The sequence below is a fragment of the Micropterus dolomieu genome, linkage group LG10, assembly GCF_021292245.1.
Source record: "Micropterus dolomieu isolate WLL.071019.BEF.003 ecotype Adirondacks linkage group LG10, ASM2129224v1, whole genome shotgun sequence".
NCBI lineage: Eukaryota > Metazoa > Chordata > Actinopteri > Centrarchiformes > Centrarchidae > Micropterus > Micropterus dolomieu.
In genome coordinates, this window is record NC_060159.1 from 25,379,005 (window position 1) to 25,404,106 (window position 25,102).

At 40.2% G+C, this 25,102-nt stretch overlaps 1 protein-coding gene across 1 annotated transcript in view; it reads left to right on the top strand.

Annotated features, from left to right (window-relative positions):
• LOC123978377 (serine/threonine-protein kinase D3-like) overlaps positions 1–25,102 on the top strand; it is a 56,054-nt gene that overhangs the window by 18,336 nt on the left and 12,616 nt on the right. Inside the window, exons 3-10 of the mRNA XM_046061626.1 lie at positions 7,125–7,263; positions 11,528–11,659; positions 14,867–15,024; positions 19,436–19,634; positions 19,725–19,802; positions 21,302–21,467; positions 21,740–21,863; positions 23,253–23,330. Of these exons, the coding sequence (XP_045917582.1) occupies positions 7,125–7,263; positions 11,528–11,659; positions 14,867–15,024; positions 19,436–19,634; positions 19,725–19,802; positions 21,302–21,467; positions 21,740–21,863; positions 23,253–23,330 (1,074 nt within the window). The remainder of the gene's footprint in view (positions 1–7,124; positions 7,264–11,527; positions 11,660–14,866; positions 15,025–19,435; positions 19,635–19,724; positions 19,803–21,301; positions 21,468–21,739; positions 21,864–23,252; positions 23,331–25,102) is intronic.

The following is a 25,102-nucleotide window of genomic DNA, read 5'->3' on the forward strand; positions in this document are numbered from 1 at the left end:
AAGACATTCCCATCAGTCTCAGCTGTACTTTGTGTACAGACTCAATTTCACTGTACAACCTGTTGTAATGTGACAAATAAGTCTACCTTTTAGTGTAAAAACAAACCTCACAGTTAGTAAAAGACTCACTTTTCTTTATTGATTCAGACGTGTGTTTTTTTTCCATTTGTAGCATTCAGGCCTGATTTCAGCCTTTAACAAGTGGATATAGGAAACTCCCACACACTGACAACCTTGACCCACTCAGCGCTGCTTCCTGTTGTTTCCTGAGCGAGGTGACAGAGAGAGCGGATGCAGGGAAAACGACCACGCTGCTGTTTACCTTCAAATTTCCCATCAGTCCCTTTTAGCGTCGTCCCTGCAGGCTAATTGCACGCGTACGATAAAAGAGTTGAAGAGTTTTATTGGAGCTGAAAGGCTTTTAGCTTCCTGCAGCGGAAGACAACGGCCGTTTTATCAGTCTCCGCTCTAGTGTTTTTATAAACGGATGTGTGAGAAAGAATGAAATGATAAGTTGCTGTTTGTCAGTCTATATTAAAATAAATGAGATCTATGTTCTTAATTTGATACTAAATAATGATACCAATTACTTCAAATCATGTATATCTTAAAGCTGTAAGTTTTCCCAGGAAATTATTAAGTTGTCTCATATAAAATATAAATTAATAATGCATTTATTCAAGGTTTCCAACAAGATATTATAGCAGAACCCTCTGATTAAGCTAAAGTGAGAATATAGTCTTATTAATATAAGACTAAGAACTTTCAGGGGAAAAGAGCAGACGTGCTGTATCACAGAGTAACTAATTTTATAGCGAGATAATTTCAAAACGATGAGTGTAAAACATTAATCTGCTACTATTTTGAGAACTGATTACTCATTTAAATAATTGTTCATGCAAAATATCAAACATTTCCCACTTACTGCTCCTCAGTTGATTTTTGTTGGTAGTAAACTGAATATCTTTAGGTTTTGTACCTATGGTTGAACAAAACAAGCCATTTAAAGACATCACCAACAACTCTGATATAAAAAATTAGGGCTGCACGATTTGGAGAAAGTCGTTTTAAAGGTGCAGTGTGTAATATTTAGAGGAGGATCTAATGACAGAAATAGAGGTTGACCGATATGGTTTTTTTCACGCCGATGCCGATACCGATCTTTTGAAATCCGGGTCGGCCGATGGCCGATTAATGCTGCCGATTTATTTTGGCCGATATTTGCTTGGTTTTTAACCTCTATTTGCACCGAACTGAAGCACAGAAATGCGCGTTGATATTCGGTGCGGTAGATAACGGTCGTTAAGGTTCCAGTGCCGTATTAGCAACGGGTCTGTCTGTAGCTACCCGTTAGCAAATCAAAGCCAGTCTGTTACTAGCCTATAGTGCGTTGGTCTCTTTTTTATTACTTATTTCTCTGCATTGAGTGACAACCCTCTCAAATATAAGACACACAAACACAACAAATAAAAGTCTCAGATTCACTCTGTAATTGCAAAATTATTGCTTACTTATTGTGACATGATAGCAACTCTTCTGTGATAATGCAACTTCAACTACGATCCAAATTAGTCGAATGTCATGTGTCTTATTCAGGTTTTTTCTCGAAGTTGGCATTAACATATCAAAAGTTTTTAATTAAATATAAAGGAGTAATAAGAATTGAATCCTTACCGTTAGCTCCTTAGGCACTGGATGAGGTCTGCTGCTCACTCGGCTGGAATATGACTCTAGCGGCAGCGCGCGTCAAACACGTGTTCCACGACAACACTAGGCTGCCCACAGATGCGCCTGCCTAATAATCGGCTTGATATACTTGGATATTGGCCGATGCCGATTATGTTAAAAATGCCAAAAATCGGCCGATTAATCGTCCGACCGATTAATCGGCCGACCTCTAGACAGAAATACAATATTATATACTACACTATGTTTTCAGTGGTATATAAAGACTTCACTTAATGAACTGTTATGTTTTTATTACCTTAGAATGAGCCATTTCTATCGACATACTTACATGTACTTACACAAAATAACAGAGGTTAGCCTGCTTGTTATCTTCCATTTTCCCACGTGGCCTCCTGTGTGCACCTTCCAACAAGCTCTGCATCCCCCAGTCTACACTTCTGAGACTCACGTGACCATACACGCCACACGTTCTACTTCCTAAACACACTGATTGGTCAGATCTTTTGTGAGTAAGGATAATGAGCCAACTGCAGTGCAAACAGAGACTATAGTGTCCCACACATAGAACACCTTTTTGTTGAATTAAATCGCACCGTTTTGCAGTTATGTAATTGCACAGGGCGACATCGTGAATGCAGTTGCGATTAGATTAGTTGTGCAGCCCTGATGAAATATTAATTGAGAAAATGATCAGCAGATGCATTGTTAGTTGCAGCCCTGATCACATTGTACATTTGCTTTGTGGTAATTATTCGAAGCGGCACGCTGCAGTGTTGGATGCCCCTCCAGACATGTTATATTATTCCTTGAAAAGTAACTGTGTCTGCTAGGGTTTCCTCCATAGACCAATGGGCCGTGACATGTTGACAGCCAGGTTTGTTATTTTGGCATTGGCAACGGTCAACAGCAGCCTATATTTTGTCCTCTTAAAAGAAAGCAAACGAGCAAACCCAGCTGTCATCTCGTAGCTTCTTATTGTTAAGAAGTTCTTACATCACATACCAGAATTGGTAACATGAACCTGTAAGAAGTATACACAAGTGAGAAGTATAAATCATGTTTGAACAACTTCATGAAGCAGGAAGTATGTTATTCTGTGTTCGTGGACCGGATGTTGAGGGTTCTGTCCTCCCTTTCAGAACCACGAGTACTGGGCTCCACGAACACTTAGTCTCTCTGTTAATGGCATGAGTGCTGCACAGATTAAGAGAGAGTAGAGTCCGATAGAGTCCCCATGGCCGGAAGAAACGTGGCTCCCTGCTCAAGCTCCTGCATCAGGGTCAAAGTTCACTGTAGGGCCTGGAGGTTTTAGCCTCTTGTGACCCTGCCAACCAAAACTGGACTGTGTTTTCTTCAGAAATGTGGTTTCAGTTTGATGAGGGAGTCAGAGAAGAGTTGGAGAATGTGAAAGGGTGGGTGTGTGTGTGTGTGTGTGTGTGTGTGTGTGTGGAGGTTAAGCCTGGTTAATGGAGGATTAACCATAAAGAGCGGATCAGTGTGTATTAAACACACACTCTTGTCCATTAGCAGAACTCTTAGTGTGTTTCTCTGCTCACCTCGCAGAATGCAGCAGCTGACGCTCTAACGTGGTTGGACGGAGCCCATATGTTTCGTCATGGCTGCTGAACCAGAAGTATTTTCACTACTGGTTCAGACCTCAGTCCGCATGGAGGATTTTTTTCAGGTTCCTGCTTTGTCATGGTTTCATAGCTGCTGCAGAATGAGAGGACGGACATAGAACTATTTGAACTTTGTTACTTTAAAAAAAAAAAAAATTATTTATAAGACGGTTGATGGTATGCATGTTAGAGGAAACAACAAAAAGGCAAGACACAAAGCAACCACAAAGAGACACAAAATGACCACAAAGAGACACAAAATGACCACAAAGAGACACAAAATGACCACAAAGAGACACAAAATGACCACAAAGAGACACAAAATGACCACAAAGAGACACAAAATGACCACAAAGAGACACAAAATGACCACAAAGAAGCAAAATGACCACAAAGAGACACAAAATGACCACAAAGAAGCAAAATGACCACAAAGAGACACAAAATGACCACAAAGAAGCAAAATGACCACAAAGAGACACAAAATGACGACACAGAGACACAAAATGACTATAGATATGCAAAATGACCACAAAGAACACAAAATGACCACAAAGAGACACAAAATGACGACACAGAGACACAAAATGACTATAGATATGCAAAATGACCAAAAAGAGACACAAAACGGCCACACAGAGACACAAAACTGTCCACAGAGACACATAACGACTACAAAGAGATACAAAAAGTCTACGGGGGGAAATTTCCTCCTAATATGAACTATGAGCTCTTATGTGATATTTACTATGAGCTCTTACTAGTATTTATTGCTGCTCTTACTAGTATGTATTGTCAGTTATAGATCTGTATATGATGCTCTGTTGATGCTTGTATGTTCCTCAAATGTAAGTCGCTTTGGATAAAAGCCAAATGAGTAAATGTAAATGTAATCCATTCGTGGGCTTTAGTTCGATAACCATCACACTTCTGCACAACAAAGCTCGTCCTGGTGTGTGAGAGAAATCTTCCAGTACAGAAACATGAAACATCAGAGTGACTGTTCCCTCTCTTTCCTTTGGGATCAGACTGTCCTCCACTGTGTTCCCGTCTGTCAGTGTCTATTTGTTTGAGTGTTGGTGTGTAGCCATGTGGTTAATGACTGCTAGGTGTCGGTGACAGGACCTCAGCCATAATTCACGATGGACGTTCTGTATGTGTGCGTGTGTGGTACGTCTTAATGCTATCCGTGCAGCTTCTGTCTCGTCACAACCTGTCTGTTGGGTTTCCTGCAGTCAGTGTATCGCTGCAGGATCCATGCTACCTGCATGCTGCTAACATCCTGCTAACACACACAGCCGCTCGGGGCAGGAAGCTGCTCCATCTGCCTGTTTGCAGGCTGCAGAGACTGCTGAAACTCAAACACACACTTTACCATAACAACATACACCCTTCACCGTGATATGAAAGAACATTACTCTTGAGTAATGGTTGAGTCATTAGCATGAGGGCACAGAGAAACATCCCTGAAGGATCAAACCGATGATTTTCAGATATTATTTTAAATATTTTCACCAGAAAATATGAATAATCAGTGAATAAGGTTGTGTTTTTGTCCAGTTATCAATGGGGCCATGTCAACCTCACTCTGCTCCAGCGAGAAAGCTTTTCATTGGAAGCAAAATTATTCTCTGAAAAAAAAATAAAGCTCAGGATGAAAAACCATCAAGAATACCTCTAAAACTATTTTTTTGTGCCAGATACGGCGTATAGGTGATGTATAGTGCAAGACATATCACTTAAAAACACTTTGGTGTGTGTAGACGTAGAGTAACAGATAAGTATTCAAAAATTGTGTTCGAACACTGTGGTTACTTATGTTCTCACATGTCGTTTTGTCGAGAACTGAAGGTCATTTGGAGGTCAAAAAACATCCAGGTTAAAAGTAGAGCTGCACGAATAATTACATTAGTTGTTAAGCGCCAGCTATTTTAATAAAACATTAATCGGTTTGAGAAGTTCTCTGATCTTAAATGTGAATATTTTCTGGTCTCATTACTCCTCTGTGACAGTAAACTGAATATCTTTGGCTTGTCGACAAAACAAGACCTTTGAGGCCGTCATTTTGGGCTTAGGGAAACATTTTTCACTATGTCCTGACATTTTAGAGACCAAACCAACTAATCGATTAATCAAGAAAATAGTTAAACTGGGACCTTTTTTTTTTGATTGTAGTGCTAGAGAAAAATGAAGAACTGTTGCAGGGAAGGAATAAAAAGGTAAATAAAAACAAAGTTAATGATCAATCAAAAAGGTGAATAATATAGTAAAATAACAGGTGAATGGCAGCAGCTTAAGTTGCATTTCACAATCATCTTTTTACAGTTTCATTTCGTATGCAAAATGTTTTCTTTTTTTTTTATACCTGGTATAGAGTATGATGGGCTGGATACCTTGTTGTACGAGACAGATTTTACTTTAACAAGAGAGTATTAATATATTCCTTTGTCTGTTTTATTATTTATTTAAATATGTTTTGATTTGTCGTGGGGCCGGACAGGGGGGGGCAGAAATGGGGATGGGAGGCACAAACACCACACAAACAGACAGCTCAGAGAAAGGACAACACCTGCAAGAGAACGGGGTGGGGAGCTTGGGGTGGAGGAAAAAACAAACAAACAAAAACAAAAAAAAACAGTGACAACTAGCAGAACAGCAGCAATAAGAAAACAACTGAGGGAGAAATGAAAAGGAGATACAGTCAAGCAGAATTAATGAACAACACAGCACAGCCATGAGAGCTGGAATAATAACAATACATTTAAATAAGCAACTTAATGAAAAGCATAAAGAATAATTCTACCTGTACCAAATTTCTTGCTAATTACACTCTTTAGGTGTTTATTTCCCACTTCATACACTTGTAATCTGGTGTCCTTCACTCATTGAAAGTGCATCTTAGTTAAGCAAGTGTGTAGTTTTCTCAATGTAACCAAAAGAATATTCAGTATAGCAATATTCTGCTATAATTAGCAGGAAGAGAGAGGGCATTACATCTAAACAAGACAGTGACCCAGACCTGAACCTGGTATTTAAGGTTCCTTATAAAGAGGATCTAGCTAACCTTCATGTTTTGGAGAAAAAAAAAACCCCATAGCAGCATCCGCCGTTTTAACCAGAAAATCACATTTTGGTGGTTGGTTGCCTGCAGTGGAAAATAATTTAGCCTCCACAGTAAAACATATTTCAGCAGCATCTGGCCGCCGGTAGTTTCCCAGTGTGGTATTTCTTTGAATGTGTTTCATCACACATCATGTGTTTCTCATGTGAAAAGGTTAGGTAATGGTTAACGTTACGCTGGACTGAGATGAAGTCATCCTTTCAGTAGAAATGTTGTTCATACTGGATATCTGGACATTTCATTAGAGGCGTCAAAGGTCAGCAGGTTGCAGCTCACCTGCTGTTTTCTTTTTAAATTGAAATGAATCAGGAGTCATACGGTGCTACCCTCAGGCCAAACTCAAAAACATCTGTAATCTAATAAAATAATTAAAGAAATTTTCTAAAACACATTTTTTTATGTTTGAAATGTAATTTTTTTTTAACTAAAGGCCCTGAACTCAAGTACATTTATTTATTGACTGGCGTCTTATGCATCTTGTGTGTGGTGCTGCCCTGATAGATTTCTAAATATACCAGGAACTTCAATTGTTGTTATTTTCCACTACTTTCTCTCTTTTCTGCTTAGTTTCATGTGTTCATGAACATTTGTACTCAAGTAATAACATTTTAAACTCAGCAGTAGACTTTAACAGCACCAGTAACTTTACTCCTCCAGTTTACAAGAATCCCTAACGTCATCTTCCTCCTCCTCAGTTCCCTGAATGTGGATTTTTCGGGATGTATGACAAGATCCTGCTCTTCCGCCACGACCTGAACTCAGACAACATCCTGCAGCGTCTGACCTCCGCGGATGAGATCCACGAAGGCGACCTGGTCGAGGTGGTACTCTCTGGTAAGAAACTCTTATTTTTACTATCAGTTAATCTCTTGATTATTTTTGTTGTAATTATTCAGTTAGTCCTGCAGCCTTGCATCCTCTTCATGAATCTAATTAACCTCCTGCTTCTAGCTCCTGACCCTGATATCAGGAATCCAAAAACTACCAGCATCAGATCTCCATCTAGAGTATGATGGAGGTCAGGAGGGGGATGTTGCTGGAGCGGTATACCCCAAAATCAAAACATTTTTTAATTATACTAAAATGGTAGAACTCAATACTGTAGATAAGCAAATGTATCTTAAGCATGGTATGACAACGCTATTCAGTCCCTCCAAGATTTCTCGTGCCTTTTTTGTGATAGTTGCGAACTAAAATGCCTGATTTCGCAGCAGCTTTTCCAAAAATTGCAATGAAAGTTACAATGTTTGGGACGTTTTCTCCAATGAAAGTGTGGGATTAAGTGCAAACTGCTTGGTAGATGTGTTTACTCCTGCTTTGGTAAGAAGATCGATACTGTTTTTCATGGCCCTTTTTTCTTTTTTTTTCAAGGAAATGACAACGTTTTGCTGGAAACGGTGATAACAGGTCACATTTCCAAGTTGTGCTGAATTCACAGTGATTTGTTGAACTTGTGTTAATAGTTCCATCCATCCATCGTCAACCGCTTATCCTGCGTACAGGGGGCTGGAGCCAATCCCAGCTGACATCGGGCGAAAGGCGGGGTACACCCTGGGACAGGTCGCCAGTCCATCGCAGGGCATCAGCAATATTGTAATATCTGTGAATTAGTATCTCTGGATTTGGTCACCATCTTCTGAAATCTTTATCTGGTCTGGCAGCGTCTGAGATTTTGGACCTGACTGCAAGATTTAGGTGCTTTAGTTGTTAAAGTTTCTGGGATCAAAAGTAACAATAAGAAATGGAGATATTTCACTCAGAACCACAGCCGTCAACCTCATGGTGGCGCTAGAGGAAATGTGAGGGTATCACTCGAGTTATTAATGGTCCATCCTCTGGGGAACACGGATGTCTGTACAAAGGGTCATGGCAATCCATCCATTAGTTGTTGAGATGTTTCAGTTTGAACCAAAGTGGTGGACCGACCGATCAGCATTTTCCCTTTGGATGCATGGATAAAAATGAATACATAAATAAAGCGAGATACAGCACACATAATCTTTATTTGGTTTATATCAAACTTTTATTTATTTGTACTCATTGGCAGTGTCGAGCTCTCCAGTCTCCAGACAGTAACAACTCTTCATATATTTATTTTGTATTATTTGCTTTGTCTCCGTGTCCTCTCGTCTTCCAGCTCTCTTGTTAAGCCACCTCTGAGTGGGAGCGGTGAGGTCACCTCAGATCTTGTTTCCTCCTCTGCGGTGTCACCCTGGGTCACCCTGCATGCTTTAACCATAATATTGTGTATAGGATTGCCATTTCCTGAGTTGTGTTGACAAGTTGGGCTGTAAAAACTAAAACTGACACCTTAACAGCTGAACACCCAGACGCAGAGCGGCGGCAGGTTTACATTACACGGGAGGAAGAAAACGAAGTTGCAGCCCGAACCGCACCGGGCTCAAACCACTTCCTCCTTCTCCTGCTGCTGCTGCAAGACTCTGCAGGGCTCAGCTTGTGTATGCGTCTTATTAGTACATCTGCCTCTGTTAGTAGAACAGTGAAGGCATTTTCCAACTCATGCTCGACTTGAAGATACAAAAAACAACAAGCTTGTTGGCACATGTTTTTTCTTTTCCATTCTGGTGCCTCAGGCCTCACAGTTACAACTGCCTAAACTGTTAATCACAACCTCTTGAATGTTAAATGTAAATGAAAATATTGCGGTAACAATTTTAATGGCAGTTTTAACACTTCTACAACCATAATCAGACAGGAACTGTATCTCAGAGGCATAAAAGTAAGTTTATTTTTGAAAACACTATTGACAAAGCAGTGAACAAACTGAGATTCATTCAGAGATACAGGACAAGATGAATGCGGGCGCATTTACATTTTACTTTGGTTGAAATTTATTTTTCACGTCCAGAGTTTGTCAGATTCTGAGAGGAAGCATACCGATCATTCTTTGGCTAACAAGCTTGAGCAGGACAGGAACATATCTGGCTGTTAAGGTCATCTGTCCCTCTCAGAGGGGTCAACAGGATAGATAACCATCTCACTGGGCTTAGATCAATTATCATGGTTAGACTGCAGAGGGGGTAGCGTCTGGCATCTGTAAATCTAAAATATTACAACAACTATTTAACATTTAATTTATCGCACACATTTATATTCCCCCGGATGATTTATCCTAATGACTATCCCCTGACATTCCCTCCAGCGCCACCGTGAGTTCACACTTTTGATTTTGAGTAAAATATCTAAAATAAAGATAGTGTATATAATATAATATAAGATTATGTAAATAATAACTGTGATTATCCTCTGACTTTTCATCTAGTGCCATCATCAGGTAAACATTTAATGTGTGTGATACTTTGCTTTATGACCAAATACCTGCAGATCATCAGCCTCAGCTGTACTTTGTGTTTATTGCTTATTAGCATGCTCACATGCTAATCAAATATTGAGAACATGCTATCTGCAAAACATCAGCATGTTAACATCGTAACTGTGAGCAAGTACAGCCTCACAGAGCTGCTGGCATGGCTGTAGACGCTTAGTCTTATCCTGATGTTAATAGCTTCCTCCTCTGTGACCCAGAAGTGGCCTTAATGTAGATGCAAAAAGGACAAACCAAATGAGAACAACTTCACAGGATACTGTAGTTATGATCTCTGGGGATGTCCTAAGGCAATGTGCACGGATTGGGATAACGATCAGGGCGGATCCACGGATCACTGTTGTTTTTGGTGACCTATTGTGCACCAGGTATGCCAGCTGTCTGACAGCCTTGTTGTGCTCTGTTTAGACGATGGAACTTATTCTCAGGTGGACTGTGTCTCTAAATGGCTGCTGTGCTGTTGGCTGGAAACTGCATCTACATTGGTTGACAAAATAATCTCTTCACTCAGTAGCTGTTCCACGATCATAACACATGATCTTCATCAGCAGATGGAGTTTCAGAGATTGTCATGGAATTGCAAATGTTCAAATGTTCTTATTTTTTTTTTTTTTTCGAGCACCCGTCTAATGTTGGCCTAAAAACTGAGACTTAAAGTTCATCACGAGGTATCAGATCTGGAGCTTTTGATCATATCACATGATCTTTGAGATGTAAATTCACTGTCATACATTTACATGAATGTGCTTTGTTCCTGCTGAGGACAAAGAGAGGCAGTCAAAATCCTGTCACAACAGATCCACACTGACACGTATAATAATATTTTAGACATAAAATTGCTTTATAATAACAACTATAAGGCACTGTACGAAATATTTGTGAGATGAAATGAAAGCTGTCGTTAATGTTACGTTTTCTTACTGGATTGGTTTAACAAATTTTATTAGTATCCTTCTTTAGACTAAGGCTACACCCACACCACTACGTTTCATTTTAAAACTGGCAATGGATGGCAATGGCGAAAAACCGCACCAGATATTTCTTTGCATGGACCGACAATGAGGTGAAACTGTTCCTGAAGGTAACACGGGAGTATAAAGCCACTGTGGCGGCGGAAAACAGGCTCGGAGTCGCCGCAAAGCATGCAAACGACATGCACAGTGTACAAAATATTTTTTATAAAAATACCAAAACAAAAACACTGTGTTTTTGCTTTACATGACTTATAAGACCGAATCGATACCCTGGAGTTTTGAAACGAAAACGGGGTCAGCAGTAGTTTCAAACTTCTCCGTTTTAAGTGTTCGGATTCGCCGTTAGTCTGGACGGTGGGCGTTAACGTAGCAAAACTGCTGCTTTTTAAAACAAAAACATAGTAGTGTGGACGTGGTATGAGTCTTCCCCAGATTGGGTTCAGGGTCAACAGATACTCAACATTAAAAAACTTAATTTGAGTCCAACAGGATTGGAATCACAACTTAAACTGATCAAGGCATTTTTAAAATGGATCTGATTGGTATATCTCTAAAGGCTGCGATGGTTTTATCCAACCAAAGCTGAGAAAATGTCCTCAAAGCAGTAGCTGTGCTAATGACAAATTGAAGCTGACGATAAGAAAAGAAGGGACAACAAATAAGACAATAAACTTTAAGGTTGTAACCACGCATCTCCTGTCGTCCAAACCAGTTGCGGGACGGGAAACGTCCCATGTCGTCGCTTGTTGTTTGACTGCTCTGCATTTGTTGATTTCAGCTCTCGCCACAGCCGAGGACTTCCAGATCCGCCCTCACACGCTGTACGTTCACTCCTACAAGGCGCCGGCCTTCTGCGATGACTGTGGGGAGATGCTGTGGGGGCTCGTCAGGCAGGGCCTCAAATGTGAAGGTAAGAATGTGGGAACAAGGTGCGGCAAGGCCTGGGTGTTTTCACCCCTGCTGGGTTATTCAAGGTTTCGTCATGCCGTGATGCCTCTGTGCCGCAGTGGTTAACACCTGAAGTCACATGCATCCTGAACAAACATGACTGTATTCAAACAAGAGAAGTACATTAAATTGACATGCTGAAGGCATCTAAGAAAAAATTTGAGATGGCATGTGGTTATGTGTGTTCCAGCAGGTTTCATAGTACTGCTAAGCTACAAATTAGGTTGTCTTTTGCAACTTGCAACTTGCAAAAAAGAAAAGAGTACTACTTTAAAGAATCATGTGCTCCCTGTTTGTACTCCTGTAGACCTGCAGATCTGCAGCCTCCACTAATCAAATTAATTTGCCTGGTGCTCTGGGTCAGTTTGTATGTTATAATTAATAATCACAAACACATACACTGGTCAGCAGTGCTTAATTTGTGCCAGAGCAGCACCGCTCCGGTACCTCTGAGTTTAAGCCTTTTGCGCTCCAGCACCTCTAAAGTGCGCTCCGCCACTGCACTGCCCTTCTGCTTATTTACTGTTTGATTTGGTAGCTAATAATGGTTTCTGTTCGCCCTTTCAAACAACGTTTTAAATAGCCTAATTAATTATTTGATCATACATTATTAATTAATTATTTTCAGCGGGCGGCACGTTTCACACTCTCCGGCACCTAATAATTAAGAAATTCAGCACTGCTGGTCAGTGTGTACATTTCTACCTAGTTAGAGCCATCATATACACATTTCATGTTTGTGGAGTTTAAACATTGTCTGGATGAACAATACCAAGGGTCACATTTACATGAATAAAGCAAGGTTCAAGCGTGTTTACACATTAACGTCGGCGCATCATGCTAAAACGGGCGTCTCCCACGGGTGATACAACCACAGATTTTGAAAAAGAGGCGGCTAGTAAAGATAGAGCCAATAAACACATGAAAAGGATGGGACAAATGATTCATTCCAGTTGGGCTATTTTGAAAATTGACCCCAGTTTAAGAACAGTTTTCCCTGAGCCCTGTTGTTGTTGTTATTATTATAGTGTAGTTATAAATGTCATTGATTTTAAATTAGGTTTTCTTACGTCTGGAACAGAACCCGGATTGTGAAACAGAACATTTTGATTTGTATAGTTTGTCCTCCCCAGAACGACACTCATTATCTCACACCTGTTGTCCCAGTTAGGATGAAGATCATCTTCTAGTCAACACTTTTTTTTTCACTCAGACTCAGTCAGGATATCTGGGTATTTAAAACATTTCAGACAAGCTTCCTGTCAATTAAACTTTACGAGAGGAGGTGATGTTTGCTGCCAGTGTTTCTGTGGTGAAATCACATTTTAACGAGTAAAACAGAGGCGAGTAAGACGCTGCACGTCATTCCCTCTGGGTCACTGTTGCTGCACAACAATGAATAACTGAAAACCGATCTTAAAACATATAAAACTTGACTGTTCGACCTCCATACGGCTAAGAAATATAAATTTAAGCTTCCTGGACTAATTCAGCATGATGTCATGATTGTTTTATTACATTTAATCAAGTTTTATTTTCACTGAGGCTGCGTGCAGGGACTCCTCAGGGTTCAGCTTTGATTCCTGCCACATCCGAACTGACCGAGTCATCACCTGAGGTCCAGGCACACGTCCGGTACACATACACTCCACACACACACAACTGACCGAGTCATCACCTTTGAGGTCCAGGCACACGTCCAATACACACACACACACACACACACACAGATTTTCACACACCGGTTTGCAGGCCTGAAAGCTGCAGCGACTGTACAGCAGGATGTCTTCATTGACTCTGTGACTTCCTGCAACTATTTTTCACATCTTTCAAGTCCTGATCTCGGCTCTCCGAAACCTGAGAGCAAATCTTAACTGTAGTGATGCCAAGCGGAGGAAAGAGACGCTTGATGTTCTGAGCAGCCCGAGCAGCTGTCAGCGCAGAAAAACGGCTTCCGCTTACATAACTTGTTTGGAGGTTGAAACGGTTAAAAAGCGTTTTTAACGTGAATCTGCCCACTCACTCTGACTGAGGGAAGAAGGCTTTAAATCACAGTTTTTAAACAATTTAAGCATCTAATTTGGTAAACAACCTCACTAACCACATCCTGAGCGTCCTGGTTCTTTCTCCTGCATGATTTAACCATTTTATTTTAATTATTTTATTTCTTAATGGGGTTATACAGACACCAATTTAGTTTTAATTTATTTATCTTATTGGAGAAATTAGACAGACAGAGGTGTAACAAAATATACAGGCAATAAGACAGAATAAACAATTTGGTTGTTTTTATCAGTGGGAGAACTACATGCAGATTTCTGCTCATTAGTGTTTTAGTACTCAAGACCGGTCTTAAGACCACTTTTTGATGGTCTTGGTCTCGTCTTGGACTCGACCGCATTTGTACTCTCGGACATTGAGGACTCGGGATTTTATTTCAAGGGATATTGGGAATATCAATAAATGTATTGCTGTATTGCTTCATTTGCAACCAATAACTAATTAAATTAGTTATTGGTTGCAAATTAAAATGTGTTGTTCCCGTTAACAACGTTTCACGCCTACCCGCGATGGTCAGCATGGAAAAGGAGCGTTTGTGGGTGTTTTAATGGGAATGTGGATCTTTCAGATCAATTTGAGAAGTACCTTTGATCTCGTTCCACATTTTATTGTGTGTCATGTAATGTGGGGAACTGGTCTTGGTCTCGACTTGGTCTCAGCCCCTAAAAGTCTTGGTCTTGTTGTTAGTCTCGGTTTGGACGGTTTTGACTTCAACACTACCGCTCATGTATGATGAGTGACGTGTATTCATTCAGTGTGATGAGAGAAATGTGCAGAAATGGGCAAAAAATAAAAAGCTATAAAAATAACTGTAATGATAACTTAATTAATTAAATACAATAATTTAAAAATAAATGCATTTTAATCAGCAGAACCTTTAAATAAATAGTTTGATGATGCACCATCAGATCCGACTGAGGGGCCAGGGCACCTACACAAAGGGAACTGGATCTTATCTATATCGTCAGTTCAAATATAGTTCTGTGTGTTTGAAGAAATTGCAGCTGCACAGAGTGAGTTTCTACTCCAGACATAAACCAAAGGCCGAACAACAGGTGGGGAAAAAATTAAATGACATAACAGTTAAAATGACTTTTCTCCTCTTCAGGATGTGGACTGAACTACCACAAACGGTGCGCGTTCAAGATCCCCAACAACTGCAGCGGAGTCAGGAAGAGACGACTGTCCAATGTCTCCCTGCCGGGCGCCGTCATGTCCATCGCTCGCCCGCCTTCCACTGAGTTCACCCCGATACCGCAGGAGGAGGTGGGTTTATTACCGTCACCTGAAGCCTTTCACATCAGTCAGTCTAATGAAGCAGGTGTTAACAAGACAACAGTGTTTAATGTTGTCAAACACGAGCAGCTGCACATCATTTCCTGATAAAAACACAGCATAAAGTTAGAAAAGTTATGATTTAAATCAAGAAATCTTTCACTAACTAGAGACTCAATATATGACGAAGCATTCAATAGCATCTTTCCATAAATTTATCAAAAGAAACATTTGAGTTGGTACCAAAGAAATCTCTCAAAGTCCAATCCTAACCGTGTCTGATTGTGTTTTAGCATCCGATAGAGCAGCAACAAGGACCTGATTGTCTGAGTGGCGTTTGCATGTTTTCCCTTTGCCTGGGTTTCCTCTGGGTGCTCCGGTTTACTCCCACAAACACATGGTCAACCGGAAAATCTATATTGCCCTTAGGTGTGATTGTGAATGTGAATGGGTGTCTGTCTATATGTGTGTCAGAGTGTACCCTCCCTCTATCCCAGTGCATGCTGGGATTGGCTGGATAGGGAACCCTGAACAGGTTTAGTAGTGTAGAAGATGGATGGATGGAGGACTGTAAGAATATTTCTTATTTTAAGAAACATAGTGGGGCAACAACTAGTGCAAAAATACCATTTTGAAATGACCTGTTCTGCTCAACCCGCTGTCGTTAAACTCACTTTCTCATTTGTATGCACTGTCAATTAGAGTAGCTATGTTTTCCCTTCTGAGCAAGCCCTGTTTTAGTGCGTTGTCCTGCTGCTTTCATGTTTTGTAATCCCCTCAGAAAGATGCTTGAGATCCTGAAAGCTTGTTCTTGACCAGATACTATCCACACCGAATAGCACACACTCACACACTGACAAGCTAACACACTTTTTCTTGGAGAGCCATTCCACGTTAAGTCTGCGATTATTTTTTATTTTTGGTTGGTCTGGGCACTGAGGCGTTTAATCTCAAGTTTCAAAAGGCCGAATTTCATAACTTGTGTCAACTATGAGCAAATGACGGCATCAGTACTTGGCGAATAGCCAATCAGTGGGGCATCAGTTAGTTAGCCCCACTTTGCATCAATCTTTTTCCATCATCATCCGTGCATGTGTTGTTGTTTTCCCTCTCAGGACACTTGGCATTGCGAGCGTAGGGCTATCCCCACATCCCCATCAGCCACTGACATTGGAATAATGATTAATAACAGCAGTACCACTTAAACCTGACTTTCTCCTGCTGCCTGTGCCCCAAATGACCCGCCACCTATAATAAGGAATAACATCTTTGGTGGTCTGGGGAACACATTTTCATCAAATCCAAAGCCATGACTGACCCTTAATTCACACCAGACACACCTCCGCTCTCTTCACACCGACTCTGACCTCCTCTAAGGTGTCAGTGTTCGTCAAAGTAAGTCTGAACCTTGTGGCTTTGAGGTTTTCATACAACAACAGACACATGTTAGAGATTTGTAAGTGAGGTGAAAGTAAGTTTTAGAGCTTGACAAATGATGAATGGTGTGAATGAAAGATTCACACAGACAGACACACACTCTCTCACTCTCTGATGGCTCGAGGCGCACCACTGTATTTTCCATCCTGTTCAAACCAGCGAACAAAGTGAGTCACAGTCAGAGCTTCACACTTACTGGAACACACTAACTTTGGTCGGCTCCGTCTCACACACACACACACAGACACACACACACTCTGAACCGTCTGAACCCTGAGAGAAAAGACTTTATAACATCCTTTATAAACAAAAGAATACATGTGAATGTGTTTCTGTTAATGGAAAATCTGCCGTTAACCTTAAATACTTTATACACTAATACACCTTTAAAGTATCAGTTCAAGCCATTCAGTGCATTTTAATTGGAGAACGTCTTAACACCGTGGAAATCAACTTATTTACTTCTCAATATGGCGCACGTGATACATGATATCTGATATTGGCGCGATACTAACTGAAATACCCGGATCGGGTATCGTTTTCAAGGGGGTTGATCTATTTAATTCAATTACACGAGTACTACGTGATGCGTCAGCATTGTGTTGGTAGACCCGAACATTTTGCTAGGAGCGCTAACATAGCATTTTGTTTTTAAACTTAAGGAAGCTCTGTTTAAGTCAGGCCTGATGTTGCCTCACACTAAAAAGAATGATTCCCAGTTTCTTTCTCACAGTGAGGAATACAGTTTAGACTTTGGATGGATGTATTTTAAATGGTTGTGGTGATGGAGCAGTGGATGAGATGCAGGCCTGGGTGTGAGAGACCCAGGTTCAATCCCCCACTGTGAGACATTCACCAATGTGTCCCTGAGCAAGACACTTAACCCCTAGTTGCTCCAGAGGCGTGCGACCTCTGACATATAAAGCAATTGGAAGTCGCTTTGGATAAAAGCGTCAGCTAAATTAATAAATCTTCTTCACTCCATGTATCTCCATCAGCTTCTCTGTTGTTACTTTTCCTTATTTTGTCTCAGGTCTTTTGTCATGCACATGTGTATTTGTAAGAAAGCTTATTAGAAATCTGTTTGACCGTACATGGCAAGAAAACCCGTGTTCTCCAGGAGAAATCTACATGTGCAAATCAGCTTTTACTAACCCCTTACCCAGATTACAGAAACCAGGTTTCTAGCAGATTACACATTTAGATGTTTTCAAGTTTAACCTTCTCTTTTTTACATTAGATTTTTTTATAGATTTCAAATAGTTGAAAAAGGAAAGCCAGCTTGTTTTACTAACTGTTCTGTACCTACATTTATCTGATGTGAAGAAGATACAGTGTGAAAGACAAAAAGAAGCCAGATGAGTTCTTCATTATAATAAGAATAATGTCCACGTCAAGCTGAAGCGCAAATGTCTAAAACCAAACCAAAACACTTTCAGTGGAACAAATTTAATATTTCTGGCTAAAGACAAGAGCATATTTGTGTTTTAAGAAATTCAGCATGTCAAGCAGTTAGCAAGGTTAAATTAATTTTCTTGTCCTCTCTGGCATTTAATGTATGTAAACAAAGGTTTAGTCAGTCTCACATTTTTACATCATAATCCTACCCCTAACCCATATTATTACATCTTTCATGTTAAAAGCCCTTAGAGAAAACTTTGCAGTGCTCGTCATATGAATGTGATAAATCAGACTGTGATTATCATATGTGAAGGTGGATTATCAAACTGTTCTGTACTAATTCAGGCCCATTGTGTCACATGCTTCCTGCTCTTTCCAGGACTGCGGTCCTTAAGCTGCACGTTGTACAAGGACAGCCATTGTTCTAGTGGATAGAAAAGATTTCATCTGTGCTCTACTTTCACGACGAGGGAACAATTCTCCAAATGTGATGTCTCAGCTGAACCTCCTGAACCCTGATTGTTCCCCTCATTTCCCTTCAGGAACTTTAAGGGGACGCTTTTTGCAAGAAACAAACCCAAAACATATCAGGGTATCTGCATGTTTTGAAAAGCCTTAAATACATTGAATTGACTTCCCTCAAAACATCTAGAAACTTAAAGAGGGAATAAATGTAAAGAGGGATTGCTATGGATTGTTCTGCATGAGACTGGGATTTGTGTCAAACACTGTCGCTAATGTTCGCCTATTTAATCTTCTGCCACTTTCCTGGGTCCAGGTCATGTTAACTGATGAATTATATTAGTGGGAATTATCGTTATGTACAGGTGGGAAGTATTGACGATATAAATATCTATAAATTATTTTCCCTACTGGCTTTCCAGCATTCTTGGACTAAGTATGGTGGTGGAAACAGGACTAAAGTGCATTCTAAGTTGGATTTAAAAAAGGTCTTAAATTTAATTTGGTGAACTCTTTTTGATGCTGAATGTTTAATATTTACTGTTTAGTTTTAGTTATTCATTTTTATTGTATTTTGGAAATAGGCTCAGATCAAAACTATTATATATACTACTATTCAATTAGCTTATTGGTTCTGTATGGTTTAGATAGATAGATAATATATGTTGATGTTGGCCAATAAGGTAATAAAAAAATTGCAGTAGAGAAATTAGAAATTATGTTTGAGGTACAGGCAGCAGCCACACATCCTCATAAGAAGACAGTTTGTTCAGGACAAAAACAATGTTTTAATATTATATCTGTATTAGGTTCAAAATTCTTTATAAGACCAATTTAGAGGCTCAAAAACGTTTGCTTTTGTTATTTTTGTTATGAGTTTACGAAAAAATGTGCTGATATATTGTTTACACTGGCTTCCTTTCTGTCAAATAATTGATTTTAAAATATTACTGCGGGTTTATAAATTATTTAAGGCTAACATACAGTACATATATGACCTTCTGCGATCAGTCCAGTATCGGTCAAACTGTATATTGTTAGAATTTGTTTTTTTGAACTTCTGACCACAAATCAAATTTTTCTTCCCTCCTTTTTTTCTCAGTTGGTGCAGCGCCCCCTCATTGGTGCCGGGAAGCGTAACTCCCTGCTGAGCGGTCGTCCCATCTGGATGGAGAAGATTGTCCTGGGTCGGGTCAAAGTCCCTCACACCTTCTCCGTCCACACCTACACCCGTCCCACCATCTGTCAGTTCTGCAAACGTCTGCTGAAGGGCCTCTTCCGCCAGGGGATGCAGTGCAAAGGTGACGACTCGCACATGCAAAGAAAACTGAAAAATAAGAATTTGTTTTCTATATTTTCATTTAAACGTCTTTTTATCTCTTCTGCTGTAGATTGTAAATTTAACTGTCATAAGAGATGTGCGGTGAAAGTACCTCGAGACTGCCTCGGTGAGGTCGACTTTAATGGAGGTGAGTTTGTTCAGCTTGTTGCTGTGTACACACGACACACCTGCACACCTGTTACGCTCGCTGTATTTACAATAATATCATAGACTACTCTGCTTCTCTTCCTTTTAATTTATATGTAAATATGAATTTGTATTAAGTGTGGTGAGATCTGTACGTTTAAGGAGCCAAAATTGCACAGAAGCAGCCCTGTTGTATGACTTCAACTGCCCAAGAAGGACATAGTACACGTTCTTCTGTGCACAGACATGGAAAACAGGGGTTTTGGGCCCAGATGCCAGACAGAGGTACAGTTAGTGAAGTTTTATTTACACAAACGGGTGAAAACTTACAGGTGAGGCGAAGCAGGTGATCCAAAAACAAACACGGTGATCCATACAACAAACAGGTGAGTTGTCCTTAAATTCACAGAGTTTCTGTCTGCCCCACAAGTGACAGACAGAAAACCACTTATAGTTGGGTTAAAGACGAAGAGACACAGGTAATACACATCAGACAATCAGTGAACTAACAAAGAGGAAGTAAGAAAGTACAGCCACGCAGACAAGCTTCACAATTCACAGAAAACACAAACACCAACCATCCCATAAATGTTACATGTATATTTAGACAAAATAATTTGGCCGCAACAAATATTGTATGTGTTAGTGCGGGCAGAGTTTATTTAAAAAAAAAACAAAAAACCTGTATATCTTCAGTTTTAAACGCCATAGAAAGATTTGTGCCTCTGGTAAATTACTGAAAATGTCATCAAGGGAGCTGATGAGGCGAATTCAAACATGCCCATTTTTCCTGCTTCTACCATTTCAACTATAAAGACACAATTTTCACTTGCAGGTGCCATGATGATGAGATAATAATCAGTCTTATATGGTCATAATGTTATGGCTGATCGGTGTATTTGACACCTGAATAGATAATTTCTTGCCTAAAAAATCTCAAAACTTCACAAACAGTTGCTGTTCAAACATTATGACAGTTGTGTGTTTGGCTGAGTTCTGCAAAATGCATGCTGGGATACTTGTTTACCCCAAGTCCACATACTGTAGGTCAGCTCCCAAAGTATCTTTGATGGTAAGAACACCTCAGGCATTTGGATTGTACGAAATGCCTTTGAATTAGAATCGTACTGGGGCTGAGCAAAGGCCAAGAGACCAATGCCAAGATTCACGTTAGATGAAGTGAAATTAGTTCCTAATAATCAGACTTTTTTGAAATGTGTATTTATTTTATTTACCTTGTTTATTGTTTTCCTTTTATTTTCCTGTCTGTTTTATTTTAAACACTTTTGTAACTGTTTAAAACAAAGTGCTATTTATATAAAGTCCATTATTATGTATTAGTTCTGGAGAGAATATGGCGATTTTCCCGTTCACGTCAATGCAGTTCCCTTGTGGCCATCAGAGGAACTGCAGCTTAATGAAATCTTTTTATAGTTTTTAAAAAACCTGTCTGTTAGTTCAGTGTCTTGTACTCAGACTCTTGACTTTGTGTTTCTGCAGAACCAGCCAGTCCCAGTCTGGACTCCGAGGCAACGATGGAGGTGGACAACAGCGACGCCAACAGCGACGGCGGTCAAAGCATGGACGAGCAGGACGACAAGCTCTTCTTCATCGAGGGTCCCTGCACGGACGGCGAGAAGGATGACGAGACGCTCAGAGCCATCAGGTGATGCTGGTTCAGAATATGCTAGATGGGTACTGGTTAAAGCTTTGTGATACTTTAAAATTAAAAATTTATTTAGAAAAGTATATATTGCATTATTATTTGTACAAGTCAATTAGTTTAAAAGAATCAACAAATAAGATTAGTATTGAGGATAGTTTGTATAAAGAAGCAGAATAAACTTTATTTACTTATCGTCCATCTAAGTCAGAAAGATAAATAATTTGAGTTGATGCATTTCCTAAAACGTCTGTTTTATATTTGTTGACGTGCAGCCCGTCCACCAGCAGTAACATCCCTCTGATGCGTGTGGTTCAGTCCATCAAACACACCAAGAGGAAAAGCTCCACAGTGGTCAAAGAGGGCTGGATGGTCCACTACACCAGCCGCGACAACCTGGTGAGAGGAGATACAAAACACAAAAGATACAGCAAATATACGGCACAGACGGGTTTATCTTAAGAAACGTACATCACGAGGAGAAATCTGATGAACAAAAAGCCCTGTAGTGATAGTTTGTGTAATTACACCACCTTTCCTGAAAAGGAGAGGGGCCTCTGCTAATGTCAGAAAAAATGATGATTACCTTTTAGTTGTAGCAGTGAATTATAGTAATGAACAGAAGCTTCAGGGAAAAACGAGCAGTGGCACTAAATCGCACAGTTGAGGCCATATAAATGTGAAACACACAATAAATAACTTCCAACTTCACAAGAACAAATACTCGTGGAGTCATTTAGATGATGGATGATTTATAACGTTACTCATGTCCCTGCCCGAACACGGCCTGATAACCTCTTCGGTCCAAAGCTCCTGTGCTAGAGGTGTAAACAAACACCAACACTCCACCAGCGCTCTGAGCTCCCAGTCCAGGTAGAGTCAGCTAATAGGACAGCTAACTAGCCGGTGGCTACAGTTAGCAGCAGGCCATATGTCTATCAATAATACCTCAACGAGCAGTCATCGGATGCACGCCAGTAACTGACTTAAGTGTTAAAAGAGAAAAGGTCTGTGTTGGAATGATACCCGTCCTAACGACAAAGTGCAGCTCCCGAATGGAGTTGAGGTTTTGGTTTTCCTGCTTTCTTTCTTCTAACTGACCAAGTCGACTCTTCTCCTCAAATAACGGTTTAGTTGATTGTTAGTTAGCATCAGCAGTAACTTAATCCGGCTCTGATACAGCTGTGGTAGGGGAGTGAACAGTTAACATCGAGGCTGGAAATCACAAATTACTCAAGCTGAGTTCGAGCCATCGTTTGTTCGTACATGTAGTGAACGTCTCCAATATTGCTGCCTTATTTCCTGTGAACCCCTTGTTGATTGTGTAGGCACTTTGAACCCTGGGCGGAAATTGCGGACTGCGCCAATAATAATCAAGACTACTATGCGGAGCCATTCAGTGAATGTTAATACATTGAATGGGTATTGCAGAAATAATAAATTGTTTTTTATTTCATGAAGCTCTTAGGCTATTGATTCTAATGTATTTTTGTCAAATTCAGTGAGTATGTGTTTGTTCTGTGTGCGCACTGAAAACAAATCAGGTATTTGTACACAGCTCTGGCTCGAACCCAAATACAATTACCTCACATATGTACTTATGTACAGTACTGGGGTAAAATGTAAAATGTGACCTGCTGGACTTGTATCATGCATCTGTGACTGAGAAAGAAGACCTCTGTCTAATCCTGTGGCTGAAATCCACCATACACGTGTAAATCTTGAAATAAAACACTTTCTAATCGCTGAAGTTTTTATCCTGATGAAGTTTTATTTTGTCTTTTCCAGAGGAAGAGACATTACTGGAGGCTGGACAGCAAGAGTCTGACTCTGTTTCAGAATGAAAGTGGAGCCAAGTTTTACAAGGTAGGAGACCCGGTCGGCTCAGATCTTGTTTCAGCTGCTCGGCCAAACAAAGCAGCGACGTGAAGAGAAGACTGAAGGGAGTCGGGTTCATACAGTAACATTCATGAGACATTAACACACCTCACTGTCTAATTATGACCAGATTATTCACTGTAATCATTCGTATCAGTTCAGGCTGTTTACTTTCCACTTAGGAAAGCTTCTAAACGACAAATGAGAAACACTTAAAATGTCATAGTTTTGACATCTCATCCTCATACAGTGTGTTTTTGCTGGATGTAGTAACTTGTGACGTAAACATTTTCTTCTGCAGACTACACATTATGCATTCCCAAAACAGCATATTTTCAACAGTGTGTTTTGCTGGATGTAGTAGTGACGTAAACATTTTCTTCTGCAGACTACACATTATGCATTCCCAAACAGCATATTTTCAACTAGGTGTAGTACTCCAGACCGGTCTTAAGACCACTATTTGATGGTCTTGGTCTCGACCGCATTTGTACTTGGTCTTGTCTCGGTCTCGGACATTGAGGACTGGATTTTATTTCAAGACCAGTCAAGACCATAACTTTGGGAATATCAATAAATTGCTTTTGCATTGGCTGATTTATTTGTTAACATCCTAACTTTTTTTGGATGTAAAACGTATTGCTTTAAATGCAACCAACAACCCTAATTAAAAATGTGTTGGTCTTGTCTTGGTCTTGATAAACTCTGGTCTTGGTCTTGACTTGGTCTCGGTTTGGGCGGTCTTGACTACAACACTACAGAGCACGGCACAGTGACGCTAACAGAAGATATATATATTTTTAAGCTGCTTCAGTTTATGTTTAATACATATTTTTTTAGATCTACATCAATGAAAAAGATCTGTATGGTTCACTGTGCTGATTTCTTATCTGTGTTACTTTTATGTTTCCTCTGATCAGTAAAGAAAGACTAAACTCTATTAGGAGCTAGTTAATCTAGCTCTCTGCACTGTGTTATTACAGCGGCTGATTGAAACAGACTGAAGCTGTGATTATGACTATAGCCACGAGATGACTGACCGTTCCCATGTTAAAGGGTGTGACACATTAGTTTATGATGGGAGTAACACTAACAACATGCAGGGGTTGTGCAGTGACTTGGCTGAGCGTGGTATTGAAGCTACTGTATTCCTGAACTCCGGTGGTGTTTTGATAACACATCCGTCGTATCTGATAGAAGCGCCGCAGGTTCAAATCCTGTGTGGCTTAACGATGCTTTCTTGGCGAATAAAAGAAGAGTAAAGAGAGAACAGTACAGCTGCCATAGCCACAAACAGCCACTGCTTCAGCTAGCACAGCCAGGCAGAGCTGCTGCAAGGAAGGCAAAAATAGTTAGGAAAATATAATCCCACCATAACCCTTTGGTGGCTCCATATAAAACGGAGAACAGCCTCAAATCCTGAAATTTTAGGAGTTGGAACCAAAGAACGAGTGAAACCACTTTCTGCTCATCGACTGACCTGTTAATCAACTGTTTCTGCACAACAAGCATCAATACAGTTGCTGTAGTTGCTTTCGGTTTGGTATATCTTGAGCACACACTGTCTATGATGGTGAAACTGTTGACCAGAACTAGTATATTTGAGCCAACCATTTGGAAACACTTCTCGTGCCTGTAGTATGATGTGAGATCAGGAATTAGGCACGAGGTTAAAGGTTGAACTCAGAAACTCAAAAGTTTCTCCAACTTGTTAAAATTTGTTTCCTCAAAATTTGAAATGATCACATGTCAATTCAGGT